Below are 14,327 nucleotides of genomic sequence, written 5' to 3' on the forward strand. Positions count from 1 at the left end.
CATAGAAGCCTTTGTATTAGGTGTTAGATTGCATTATATACTCTTTACTCAAAATATTGGCAATTTAGTCCATGTACATTAGATCAAAGAGTAAATTGATCATTCTGATAAAAATTCCATTCATTCCTACAACTAAAAATCTACAATTAAAAATTATTTCATGTAAGTCAGCATAAGGTATACATGGCATTTGGTTATTCTATCTATTGAGTAATCCTTTGTGTCTCATTAAAGGAAACATTCGAGGATTTGTACATATTATCACTGTTCATGATTTGACTCCAATATTCATTGACTTGGCCCTACTATTCATAGGATTGACATTCTGAGCAGGTCTCGGGTATGCTGGGCATGTGTACCGTTCTGGGTCGCCTACTAGACCTCGCGGCCCCTTACACATGAACTCATTGGATATATGCGGACTAAGACCGCGAACTGATACCACGAGCTCCACTGGCTGTATATCACACACATCCATCTAGTGGGGCATGTCCAGGTCACGGGTAGGCAACCCGGATCTTATCTGGGTTTCAGGTTAGTGATCATCGGTGTATAATACCATCGATCATGCCAACTTTTAGAATAAATTTTAACAGAAAAATTATATTTACTCTTTAATCTAATATAAAAAAAATATATAAAATACAATCTCTACCTAATCTTTTTACCCTTTTGCTAAACTAAAAGGGTAGCTTTAATTATTTGGTTCGGCTCCATAGCAATGATGAACAATCCAACATTATAATTGCATTACCACTACACAAATTTGACTGATAAAATTTTAGAATATTTTGAAAAGGCGACACGTGATTCATTAATTAAGTCCAAATATACGTGTACGAAATTTACCATGATTTAATCCCTAAATTTCCGATTGTACATGTTCTGGCCTTCCTAAACCTTTGAAAACCTCTTAATGACTCTGGCTGAGTTTACCCTCTAAAATGTTAAATTATTGAAACAATGCAGTGGATCATAGATAGGGGTGTAACGTAATGACACTTAAAATTTTGAGAAATTGTCATTAACCCTTTTTAAAAATTCTAATTTTTTTATTCTCTTTAAATTTTCAAAAATTTTGTATTTTAAAAACTGTTAAATAAACCCTACAAATTTTTGTAAATATTTGGTAAATCTTTGAAATATTACAATACAACAACGTGCAATTATTTTAAGCGTTTAAATTATTCAAAAATTTTATTTAAGTCACTATTGTTCGAACATCATTAGTTATCGTTGTTCGATTGGTTTGAAAGTTTATGTTCAAATATACATCAAACACAAATAATTTCTTCTAAAAATGAAAAATTAGGATAGCATAAAGAAATCCAGTACATTTTAAATCACTTTCAATCACAAAACCACAATCACACCAAACAGTCAATGTGGATGTCAATGCCATTACTAGAATTTTTTTTTTTTGTTACAAAGAGAAAATGAATATATATATATATATATATATATATATATATATGAAATTGATGAATTGACTGCACTTGAAGGGGCAAATACACAGCTATGAGCTATTTATAAATTGATCTTTGATTTCTGTTTAGCTTGAATGGAGAGATGGGTGAGGCGGATGCGGTTTCGGACTCGAAATAACTCAGTAATGTCGTTGACCGGAACACGAAATCTGAGATTTCGACATGGAGACGTTACCGGGTTTTTGAATTTCCGAGTGTAAGCTCAAGATCATCATCGGCTACGCATTCTTCGTGGATCATTTCTCCTTCCCAAGGTTTAACTAACCCAGTGAAGTTGCTACCAAAGGCAAATTCGGCAGCAATGACATCGGACATCGGAACATCCGATGTTTGATCAACACCAGCTGGGAATGCTGGTGAACATGTTCCACTTTGGCCTGGAGTCCACATTCGTGAACCTCCGGCTGATAAAGCCTCGTCTTTAAACCCGAAAGGGTTTCGTGAGACGAGGCTAAATGTAGGGGATGTTGGTCCACTAGAAAGCCATTCTGGATCAGGAAAAACTTGATGGTTGGGACTTGGTGGAGTTGATGAAGGAAGGTAACAATGTCGTTGCCCGGTTCGTGCCGAGCCACCGGTTGTTTCGTCCCAATCGTTTCTTGTTCGAGGAGTTCGGGAAGTCGGGGAGCTTAATGGTGGGGTGACCGGAGCACTTATTGACCCACCAGCAAAGTAGAGATGGTGAGCAAGCTTGGATGAAGCTGAAGACGAGCCGGATGAAAGGTTTTTAAGCCATGGGATTAAGGAATTGGCATCGGCATTGCCGTTGCCATTGGCTCGGTAATGTGACGAAGCCGGACTCGGAAAGGATGATGAACCGGGACTCGGATTATACGATGCACAAGGACTCGGGTGATACGAAGAGCATGGACTAGCCGATGCCGAACCTCCCAAAATGTCCATCCGATCCACTGGTTTGCATCCCTACAAAATGGAGGACAAAAAAGTAAGCATGAGCGAAGGATCAAATATGTATATGCGTCCAACATACGTGTGTTCAATTTTTTAAGTTTTCTATTATATTCTTGTTAAGATACACATCCAACATAGACTTACCAACTTTTCTCCGAACTCAAGAACCCAAACTCGACTTATTTTCTATTATATTCTCATACCCATGCTAAGATATGCATTTGACATAGACTTACCAATTTTCCCCGAACCCAAACACCCAAACTTGACCCAACTTGATTTGGCAATAAAAAATAAAAAATCTGAACTCGTCAATCATGAACCTAAAATGGCTCAAATCTAAAAAACTTAAACTACAAATCACTCGAAGAAGTAACTTGATATTACTAGAATTTAAAATAATCCAAACCCAAAAAACTTAAATAACTCAAACATAACTATTGAACTCGAAATGATCTGATCTCGAAATGGTCCAAACCGAGGATGAAGCCCTTAATTGTTTTTTAGGGCCCTTACATAAAATATAAAATATCAGGTGCTAAAGGCTAAAGCTAAAAAATATTATGTTAAAAAGGCTTAAATTGAATTACTAATTTTTAGAGGGGTCAAAATTGAAAATTTTCATTTAATCAAAGGTTGAAAAGGCCTAAATTGAATGTTTTAAATTTTGAGAGAAACTTAAAAAAAAAAAATTATCCATTTAGCCAAGAAAGTCAAGAAAGCCATCATTCAAAAAATACCTCAACCACTTGAATTTTAAACAACAAAGACAAAAGAAAAGAACAAAGGCATTGATGAATTATGAAAACATTAAAATGTCTAAATCAAACTTTTTTATAAGTAAAATCTAACTGCCAGTCCTCATTTTGCCCAACATTGCATGAGACATTTTCTGTTTTCATGGGGTCACATATGATGGACCAAAATGCATGATTAGGGGGGGCAACATAGTCATTGCAACCCGACAAAAACTTCCACTAAAAAGGGAAAAAAAGGTTTTATTCATATTTTGGTCCCTAAACTATATCTATCAAAACTTTTTTTTCTCATTTTTGATACCTGAACTGTCATTTTTATCACATTTTAAAATAAAAGTACCATGAAAGCCTTTTTATTAAAAGCAGAATTACATTTTACTTTCTCTACTAAAAAAGGACAAATTAATTCATATACGTTAGACCAAATAGCAAACTAGTCTTTTTGTTAAAAATTACATATATTTCTACTATTAAAAACTGGTCTATGTACGTCACACTTGGCACAAATGGATGAAATTTTTAATAGGAATGATCAATTTGCTATTTAATCTAACGTGTAGAGACTAATTTACTCATTTTTTGAGTAAAGGAGACAAAATGCAATCTGACTTCTAAATGCATGACCTCCACTATGCTTTTACCTTATTTTTTTGATAAACTTCAACTAAAATGACAATACATAATACTGAAGTGAGACAAAAAAAATTTAAGTACCAAAATGAAAAAGTGGTATAGTTTAAGACCAAATAGTGAAATAAGCCAAAAGCATAATAATGTCAAAGACAATGGCGTTTACATAAGCATATAATGTAGCATGCTTTGTTTATTTTTACCGTAAGCTTTAATCAAAACCCCATCCCCACACGCATTACAGCTAAAGCTATTTAAAATCTCATCAAAAAAGTGGAATCCAAGGATTCGATATCAGCCTTTTTTCTTCATTAAAATTTATTCAAAAGCAATGCAAAGCCAATAATCCCGGAAAATTTTTTAAAAATAAAATAAATAAAGTTGGATTGAAATTACTAAAGTGACCTTAGAGTTTTGTCCAATTTTATAATTAATCCCTTAAGTTAATAAAGCTTGTCAATATGACATGCGTATACAAGATGTCACATCAAACATAAAGATAACTTGTATAAAAATTGAAAAATCTTATAAAATAATTAACAATTGAAGAAAATTCTTAACTTAGATTAAATTTAGGGTTAATATAATTTTTAGTCCCTAAACTTGGTAGATAAGTCCACTTTGGTACTTAAATTTTTTATTTAATTTGGTACCTAAACTTGATAATTAGGTTCATTTTGATCTCTAAACTTGAAAATTATAAAAATTCGATATTGTGGCACTTTTGAGATTATGCCACATCATCAAGTCTTGACAAAATCCAAGTTCAGGGATTGAAAAAGAAGATAAAAGATAGTTATCAAAGTGAATGTAATTACCAAAGTTCAAGGACTAAAAGTTATATTAACCCTTAAATTTTAATTAGCAAAGTGGCCTTAGTTCTTCCAATTAAACTTGTAACTTCTTACATTAAAGCGAAGTGCAAATTTTCAAGCCAGGAGAGGAAGGTATTATCGTCCTATCATAAAAAAGTTTTCGTCGTCCTTTTGCTTCACCGAAGCCGGGGAAACATATATACACAAATTCGTGCTTCTGTGAAACATGATTAAATATTTTAATCGACTTTTAACAGTTGATAAATTGTTCAAATATGCTATGTAAGTATTTATACACTATAAAATTAAATATAAGGACTAAATTTCAAATTTGTGAAAGTATAGGGACTTATAACATATTTAAACCTTGACAAAAATAATTTGTTCGCTCATAAATCATAAATATATATTTGGATCGGTTTTTACCTTTTTGTAAGTAGTGCCGTCTTCTTCGACGGTCCAACCGGCTTCATCACAGAGAGCTTTCAACACCTCGTTGTTATCACAGTGTTTCGGGAGCTTGTAGTTACCGTACATCCGCAGACCGGCGAAGATCTTCGCCGCGATCGCTCGTCTCCGCCGTTCTCTCCGCTTGTTGTTTTCCCTCTCCTTCCACGTCGGCATTCTCGTCCCTGACGTCATTTCTTTGAAAATAAACAGCGATGACGGCGTTAAACTCTTTTCTTTTTCTTTTTAGTTCATCGAATTTGTGATTACTATTGTGTTTAAGATTGATATTAATTTTCTCGGGAAACAAACGGAAAAAGAGTAACAAAAAAAAAAAAAGTGGTGGTAAAAATGATGGGAGGTTGGAGGAAGGATGTGTGGCTTGTGAGCTAAAATATTAGTAGGAGAGGTGTTTTTAAATTTGGACATGAATTATTGTTAAAATTACGAGCAAGCCATTATTAAAAGAGTTAATTTGACTCTATGTCCCTAAATTATGATGCTCATTTCAAATTGGTCCCTAAACTTCAAAACATTCTAATTACATCCTAAACTATCAAGATTATATCAATAAATTCTTCCATCACTAAAATCGTTAATTTAACTATTAAATTATATATCAAATCTAATGTGATATAATTAGGACATTTTAAAGTATGAGGACCAAATTAGAATGAGTATGATAGTTGGGGATGTCTAATGCAATTAAGTCCTATTAAAATGGGATCACGAGGATAGCACGTGTTTATGCTTTTTAGGAAAGGTATCACAATAATGTGAAGAAGGAAACAATACCGTTATAAAGGTAGAAACGGTTTGGCCTTCCAAGAAATCGTTTCGTAAGCTCTAACCATTTTTGTTTTGATTCTTGTACATACATACATACATACATACACATATACATTTATTTGAAAATTTATAGATTTTTTTTATTTTCATAATTTAAAAATATTTATATATTTTAACTTTGTAAATTTTTTTTATATTTGTTATACTTCCTCTATATGTCTCTCCACGTGTCATCAATAGGCAAGTTACTAGTTAATGTGTCCACATCGACCGAACATCCAATGAGGTGAACCTAACGAACTCAGATCATGGCAAAATGACGAACCTCCATAAGACTACTTTCGCTAGGTGTACATGGGATGCATGTGGAGATTCAGGCTTATTGATTACCTAACTGTCCTAATAACTCATATCCTAGGATGTTACTTCACTGTCACTGTAGAGAAACAAATGATAATTCCATTGTCAGTGAAATCAAGGCACATGGACATCTTTGTCCCTGTATGTATATATATACTCACCATAATATTTGAGATAGGTCGAGAGACAAAATGACCATCCTTCCATTGATTACCCGTGACTCTTTGCCTCAGCTTGGGGTGAGTTGCCACCAAATTAACCTTATCATTCTCCTTATTAATTCAATTGGTTAACAATAACTTTCTTTAAAAATATATATACATTTTTCAAGTAATGTATGTACATGTTTGTAATCTTAAATTGTCACGTGCTCACAATCTATACCAAAAAAAAAAGTAAATAAATATACTAAAAAAAGTTCACAAGGTGTAAGTTCAAGGCTAAATGGATATTTAAGCCTATATACATATGTGTGTGTGCGCGCGCGCAATAGATCTGATAATCGGTCGGACCACTCGATCCAGCCCCAATGCCCACCGAAAAAGTGGGGGTGTATGGACAAAAATATAAGCTCGAAAAGCAGGCTTCAGCAAAAAAAATGAGGCCCATTTTTTAAGCAGGCCGAGCCTCGAGTGAGCTTTTTTGGCTCAAGCCCGGCCCGAATTTGTAAAAAAAAATTGTTGTTTCCACTATTTTGGTGCCATTTCGCTATCATATTGTTACTATTTTGTTGTTATTATTTGAGTATTGTATAATTATTGTTTTATTGTTAATTTTGCTACTACTTTAGAGACATTTGATTGCTAAGTTGCATATATCTTAGTGTTATTTAAGCATAAATATTAAATATTTTTTAAATTTATTTTCAATTTATTGAGAAACATTACTTTTAATATTTTTAGTGTATTTGATTTATTATATTTTTAAATTTATTTTTATATAAAAAAATAATACAAGCCATACCAAGCTCGGGTTTTAACATCTTTATTCAAACCGGGCTTGAGCAAAATTTTTGGCCCATTTCTTCGAGTGAGGCCTGTCTCGGTCCATTATCACCTCTAGTGTACAAGGGCAAATCTAGAAAAACTTTTAGGAGGAGCCGTAATTGAATTATAAAATTTTGAGAGGTTCAAATATAATTTTATTATATATTAGTTTATGATTTCATCATTTTAAAAATAATTAAATATTTTTTTTATTTTAAAAGATCAAAATATAATTTTATCATATATAAATTTATAATTTAATAATTTATAAGGAGACATGCGTGCCCCCACTACAATCACCCTTGTATATATGACCAATCAAGTTGTAGCTCGATTTAAAAAAAAAAGAAAGAAATTTTGGGCTTGACCTATCGTACCCAAATGATCATTATTTAAAAATAATTAAAATTAAAAAAATTATTCTATATTAATAGTTTTGAAATAATTTAAATTAAATTATTTAATTCGAATTCAGCTTGAGACTGAAAAATCATTGTCTAAGTCTAACCAAAACGGGCAGTCCATCCAATATATTAACAGGTCCAATTAAGGGTTAGTATTCGATCGAGTCGAGTTTAATCGAATCAAAAAAATTTGAGTTAGCTAAGTTGACAAATCCTATTTTAGCAACCGAACTTAATTTGAAATATTTTTTCGAATTGAGTCGAATTAAGTAAAAAAATTTTGAGTCGAGTCGAGTTAAGATAACGAATCATATTATTATACTCAATGTTGCATTTACATGGACTGATTATTTAACTAGTAAACGAAATATAAGATTATTTAATTACATAAGTAAGGCTAATGGGTAAACATTTATCAAAATGATGTAATTTTGCCTTTTAACTTTTAACTTTAGAAAAAGGTAAATATTAATCAAAACGACGTAATTTTGTCTTTTCCTATTCGGATTTTCGGATAACTTGAATTACGTAATTCATATTTGAGTTAAACTAAAAGTTTGATTTTTTTATTCGAGTTGATCCGAATAACTCAAACTACTTAATTCAAAATCTGAATTTTTATCGTTTTTTAATCGAATTAAATTTTGTTCACCCTAAATCTAATATATATAATATAGATGGTTTTTTTCATAAATGAGTTAAGAATTCATCTTATATATTTTAAAATTATTTACTACTTTTATTTTTAAAACGTATTATTTATAAAATCTAAGGTAAAGTAAAAAAATTTTGAGGATCGAAATTAAATTGTATATTTTGTGATAGTAAAATGCAATTTCACCATTTTAATAGGTTACGTCCTTATAATTTTTAAAGGATTAAATAAATTGTTTATCATTTTAGAGGGTCAAAGTACAATTTTACCATTACTAAATTAATAATTTTATAAATTATAAAGGGTATTAATGAAAAAAATCATTTTAGGGCGGGCCCGAGCCAGCCCTAATTATGATTTTCTTTTATAATTTAAATACATATTCTAATTGACATAATTTTGGTCATAATATTATTAATGCCATTCCTTAATTCAAAGTACTAATTAATTAATTGAGGAAGAACTTTTTTATGTCATTTAAAAGGCAAAATTATGATAATTATAATTATCATGATAATAAATTTTTTTGTTGTTCTTTTTTACTCTAATCAGTCTATTATTGAAGTTTTTAATGGTGCTAATGATTTGAATTAAAACCCAATATTAATAATAGCAAAATGACTAAATTATGTTAAATTAAAATGTAAAAGCTAAATCCTCAAGTTAATTATAGTATAGGGACTAAAACCAAAATTTAACATTTATATTTATACTATTAATTAACTCTCTCTCAAAGAGTGGTGGGGTCACGTGATGCCCGATATGCCAGCCGGCAGCCACCCACGAGACATTTATTTAAATCCACTTTTTGTTTGGGTAAATTCCACTATTAGTCACTAAGTTATGGATAAGTTTTCGTTTTAGTCACTTAATTTTCTTTTTTTTCATCATCCGACTATTAAGTGCCACTTTTTAGTTGGTTGGTATAATAATATTTGTAATACTCAATTTGATACTTTCAGTCAATTTGGTTCAAATCGAATTAACTGGTTTTTTTTTTGTTTAATCAATTAGATTGAGCCAGTTCTGATTATGAATACGATTTTGTTGGTGGTTAAAATAAATTATAAATTTTCATCATTGAGCCAATTGATTTAATCGACTTTTATAATGTATTTTTAATATATATTTATAATATATAATAAACATATCTAATTAGGGGTATTCAATTGGTCCATTCGGTTAATAATTAAACTGAAATTTCATTAATCAAATTAATTAAAATTTAAAATCCTTAATTGTTAATTGAACCGAGATTTATTATGAAAAATTAATCGAACTTAAAATTTAGATGTATTTGATCGACTTTTCATTTTAAGCGAACAAAATTAACCCTTTAATATTTTCTCAATACATAACTATATATGTCCACCAAAAATATCAAAATATCAAAATATAAAGCATAATAAATACATGAATAATAATCAAATGTCAAATTAACATATATTAAAAGCCTAAAAATATTATAAAAATATAGGAACTAAATTTAATTCCAAGCGTATAAAAAGTACCGAAACTTTTTTTTGAACATTAATTTTATTATAGGTTGTTATCATATCTGCTCTTTGTTGATACAATGCTTAGAACTACCCATAGTCCCTCCGCAACTCTTAAATAGGAGGATAACATCATTATATGTTATTATCATATCTGCTTTTTGTTAATACAATGCTTAGAACTACCCATAGCCCCTCCTCAACTCTTAAATAGGAAGATAATGCGCTTCAGCGCACATGAACCCACATTCTCCTACACTGGCAACAATGTCGATGCCAATCGAGTTAAAACTAAATCGACAAAAGTACAAAAACTTTAAAATTATTATATCTAATCCAAAATTTGGCCAATTTATTCAATATACCCCAAAAGCAAGGTTTATATGGGCTTTTTTTACTTATTTATAAAGGCCCAATTTTTATTTAAGTCCATTTTCAATCCCCCAAATAATTTTAAAATAAACTCTTGAAACAAAAAAGGTCAATCCTATTGAATAATTCGGCTTTTTTTGTGGCAAATACACGAATGCCGTAGTCCCCAAATTTTAGCATCCAATCACGACGGAAACATGGCCCAACGGTCAACTACATCAAGGGTACTTTTGTCATTGCAAGTACAAATTACACAATCACGATTTAATTTATGTACTCTAATTTGATAAATTTTAGTCTATAAGTAAAAAACTCTACAAGCGACAATATACTTTTTTTTTTATTTCACAAATAACCTTAAAATTTTATTATGTGTCTTTTTTTTATATTTATTTTTTTTATATTATACTATATCCTTATAGGACACTTGTAAACCCCTTAACCCCACTTGTAGAGTTTAAAAACTCCACTGGTAGTGTATATCTACACTGTCGGTGTCTGAAATACTCACCATATATACAAGAGAGCTTTTGAAATTCCAATTATGTGTTATGGTGGTTAAATCCATGTAATCAAATTAAAGGTGCGCAAAAGTCGAGTCAAATCGGTTAAGCAGGTTGAACTGGTATTTAGTTGTGGTTTTAGGTCTGGTAAAATAATCTAATTGATTCAGTTTCGATTTTCAAAAACCCAAATTCGAGTTAACCGACTTTAAAATATCTATTACTAGTTTGCATACTTATGTGATGCAGGGGCGATTGTATGTATGATTTTAATATATTTTAAAATATTTAAATCTAACTAATATTCAAATATATTCCCCGAGCCCAAACCCAAGATAAGTTCAATACATCTAAATATATTATCTAAACCTAAACCCAACTAAAAGCTAAATCCATTACCAAAAAAAAAAACAGAGTAATGTCGGTTAACCGATCAAACCATCTGACAAAAGTCAATTCGATTTATTTGGTTTTATTCATAAAGTCTATCATATTCAGTTTCTAGAAAAATGAAGTCAGTTAAGTTGATTTTTTTTATTTTTTAAACTGAACCGACCAAACCGATTAATTGTTCACCCCTAAGTCAAATTTTGCTATCAATCCCGTATAGAGCGGCTTATGGGCTAAACTTAAGTGTAATGTTGTTATACTTTATGTCAGGCTTAAATTTTTGCCTAAGCATACTTATTTGTAAATTATTAATTTAAGCTTGTTTTTAGCTTGCGGATTTTTTTAAAATATTTTGTTTACATCTTGTTTTATTATAACTAGTTCTCATGCACATGACTTTACGTGTTTATTTTTAAATTTATTAAAAAATATATTTTTATAAATTTAAATATATATTTACTAATTAAATTTTGATAATTAGTCTAATTTACAATAAAATCCATTATTTTAAAAATAATTGACAAAATAAAATAATGTTTTAAAAGTAACAAAATTTAAAAACTGTGAAACAACTGATAATAAAATATTAAATAATTAGATAAAATGATTTGTCATCTGAATATGAGTCAAAATTTCATCTACAAAAACCATTAATTTGATATTTCATTGCCTTTGATATAACATTTGAACACAACGGTAAACAACATTCACAATTATTTAAATAATTTAAAAATTAAATAATAGTAAAACAATCGGATATCAAATAATAATAATTCCAGTAATTCTTCGTATGTTATTTTGAATGAAAATGTCTTATTAATGGATATATTTATAGTGGTAATTTAATTTATATAAAACCGAAACACTAATTAAATGATAATTAATTTAAAATAATAAATTTAATTTAATATGAATCCAATGTCTAATTAAGTGATAATAATTATTACATTGATAATGAAACCATTAACATATAGAATGTACTCGGGCAGTGAATGTTGAAGTTTGATTTCGACTCACTAAACTAATTTTTCGAGCCACGCACTTTTTTCTAAACCTTCTCATATTTCTAGTAGACCTTCAGGCTTGAACCAATAGTGTAACACCCCTTAACCGTATCCAACACCGGAATAGGGTACGAGGCATTACCAAAACACATACACTTGTAAACGTATTTAACCGAGTTATAAAATTTCATCAAAATTAAAACTTTCAAAATAATTAACATGTTTCTATAACTTTTCACAATATATGCTCAAAATATTATAATCATAATAATTAGGGCCTGCGAGACCCGATACATACTCATGCAATTTAATGCTTCATTTCCATTTCATTCAATTCGCAATTTCTCATGCTCATAATTTAAATCATATCACTAGAAATTTCCATTTAATTCACGTACAATTCAATGACATCAAATTCAAAACTAATACGTATTTACCATTTAACTCAATGTTTATTGATTATACCATTCAATAACACATTTATGAAATTCTCAATTTAGCAATGAAAATATCACTTTAGTTTGAATAACAACATCGTCCTGATACAAATACACTGCCACTTATCCATTTACTTTAATTCTTTCGGGCCCATTTGTCACTTACCATCCTTAATCAAATTAGGGAACGGTCACGGAAAATTGAGTACTTCACTTTCACTTTGCCATAGTATAACTATGGTCTTACGTATGATCACTTATCACTTGTCCCTGATCAGATAAGTGTAGCCACCTATCACTTTGTTTCTTGATCAGATAAGTGTAGCCACTTATCACTTTGTTTCTTGATCAGATAAGTGTAGCCACTTATCACTTTGTTTCTTGATCAGATAAGTGTAGCCACTTATCACTTTGTCACTTGATCAGAAGTACTCAAATCCGGCGTTCCGCTCAATTTGATCATTTATTCATATATCAGGCTTACCAACATGTGTTAATTCATAAACCATTCATGGTATTATTTCATGCCAAATCATATACTGAATATACCATACACATACTATGAAACTTTATTTTCACACATGAGCTTAAACCATGACCAATAATGCACAAAAATAAGCATCATTCATATTTCATCGTTTATGAGTTATAATCAAACATATGACCATTTATACACGAATCATTCATATATTTCCCAATTTTCCTCCTCCTCCTCTCCATTCCACATCCTTAATGTGTATAACACACTTAAACAACATTAACCATAATTTCAATATTCACTAACATGTATATTCAAAGCTGTTTATCCGAGTCAGAGTCACTAAATTATTTTTATCCGGAGCTGCAGAGCTCCAAATTAAGATCCGATAATTTTCCTGAAACTAGACTCACATATCTTCATACCATAAAATTTTCATAATTTTGGTTCAGCCAAATAGTACAGTTTATTCTTTAAAGTTTCCCTGTTTCGCTGTCTGACAGTTCCGACCACTCTTCACTAAAATTAATTATCTCATTGTACAGAATTCGGATGATGTTTTAGCTTGTTTCTTCTAAAATAGACTCGTTAAGAATTCTAACCATATAAACTATAACTCATAATCATTTTTTACAATTTTAATGATTTTCCAAAGTCAGAACAGGGAACCTGAATTCATTCTGACCTTGTCTCACAAAATCTATTATATCTCATGATTTACAATTCCATTGCTTACATCATTTCTTTTATAAGAAACTAGACTCAATAAGCTTTAGTTTCATATTTTATTCATCCTCTAATTCAATCTCTACAATTTTGGTGATTTTTCAAAGTTACACTACTGCTGCTGTCCAAAACTGCTTTAGTGCAAAATGTTGATTTCCATTTTGCCCCAAATTTCACAGTTTATACAATTCGGTCCTTTCTCAATTAACCCATCAATTAATCTAATTTTCTCAATTAGTACTTTACTAGACATTATAAGTTGTTACACAACTATTGAAATTCAGAATTTCCACATATAACTCTATCTTCAAACTCTTTTACTATTAGGTCCCAAACATTCACTTTCTATTCAATTCTTTCAATAAAATCAGCATATGAACAATTTAAAGCTCTAATTTCATGCTAAATCATCATATACTTCCAGCACATATTCATATCAACTTTCAACTTCTTTCATAAAATCAAAACTAATTAATTTAACAAGTGGGCCTAGTTGTAAAAGTCATAAAAATACAAAATTTCAAGAAATAGTCAAGAATTGAACTTACTTGTAATAAAATATGAAGAACCAGCTTGAAGAAGCCCTTCCATGGTGTTTTAGCTGATGAGAATTCAGAAAATGAAGAGAAATCTAGATAATTCCACTTGGGTCCTAACTTTATTAAGCAAATTTTGCAA

The 14,327-nt window shown here is 30.3% G+C and overlaps 1 protein-coding gene across 1 annotated transcript; it reads right to left on the reverse strand.

The window, feature by feature from the left end:
- Positions 1-1,296: 1,296 nt before the first annotated feature.
- On the reverse strand, positions 1,297-5,419 carry LOC105772789 (BES1/BZR1 homolog protein 4). Its single transcript, XM_012594241.2, has 2 exons — positions 5,029-5,419; positions 1,297-2,411 (listed from the first exon to the last, which is right to left on the reverse strand). Exons 1-2 carry the CDS (start codon positions 5,242-5,244, stop codon positions 1,659-1,661), a joined length of 969 nt encoding a protein of 322 aa, XP_012449695.1. The 5' UTR covers positions 5,245-5,419; the 3' UTR covers positions 1,297-1,658.
- Between the last annotated feature and the right edge of the window lie 8,908 nt (positions 5,420-14,327).

Source organism: Gossypium raimondii, chromosome 6 (genome assembly GCF_025698545.1).
Source record: "Gossypium raimondii isolate GPD5lz chromosome 6, ASM2569854v1, whole genome shotgun sequence".
NCBI classification, from domain to species: domain Eukaryota; kingdom Viridiplantae; phylum Streptophyta; class Magnoliopsida; order Malvales; family Malvaceae; genus Gossypium; species Gossypium raimondii.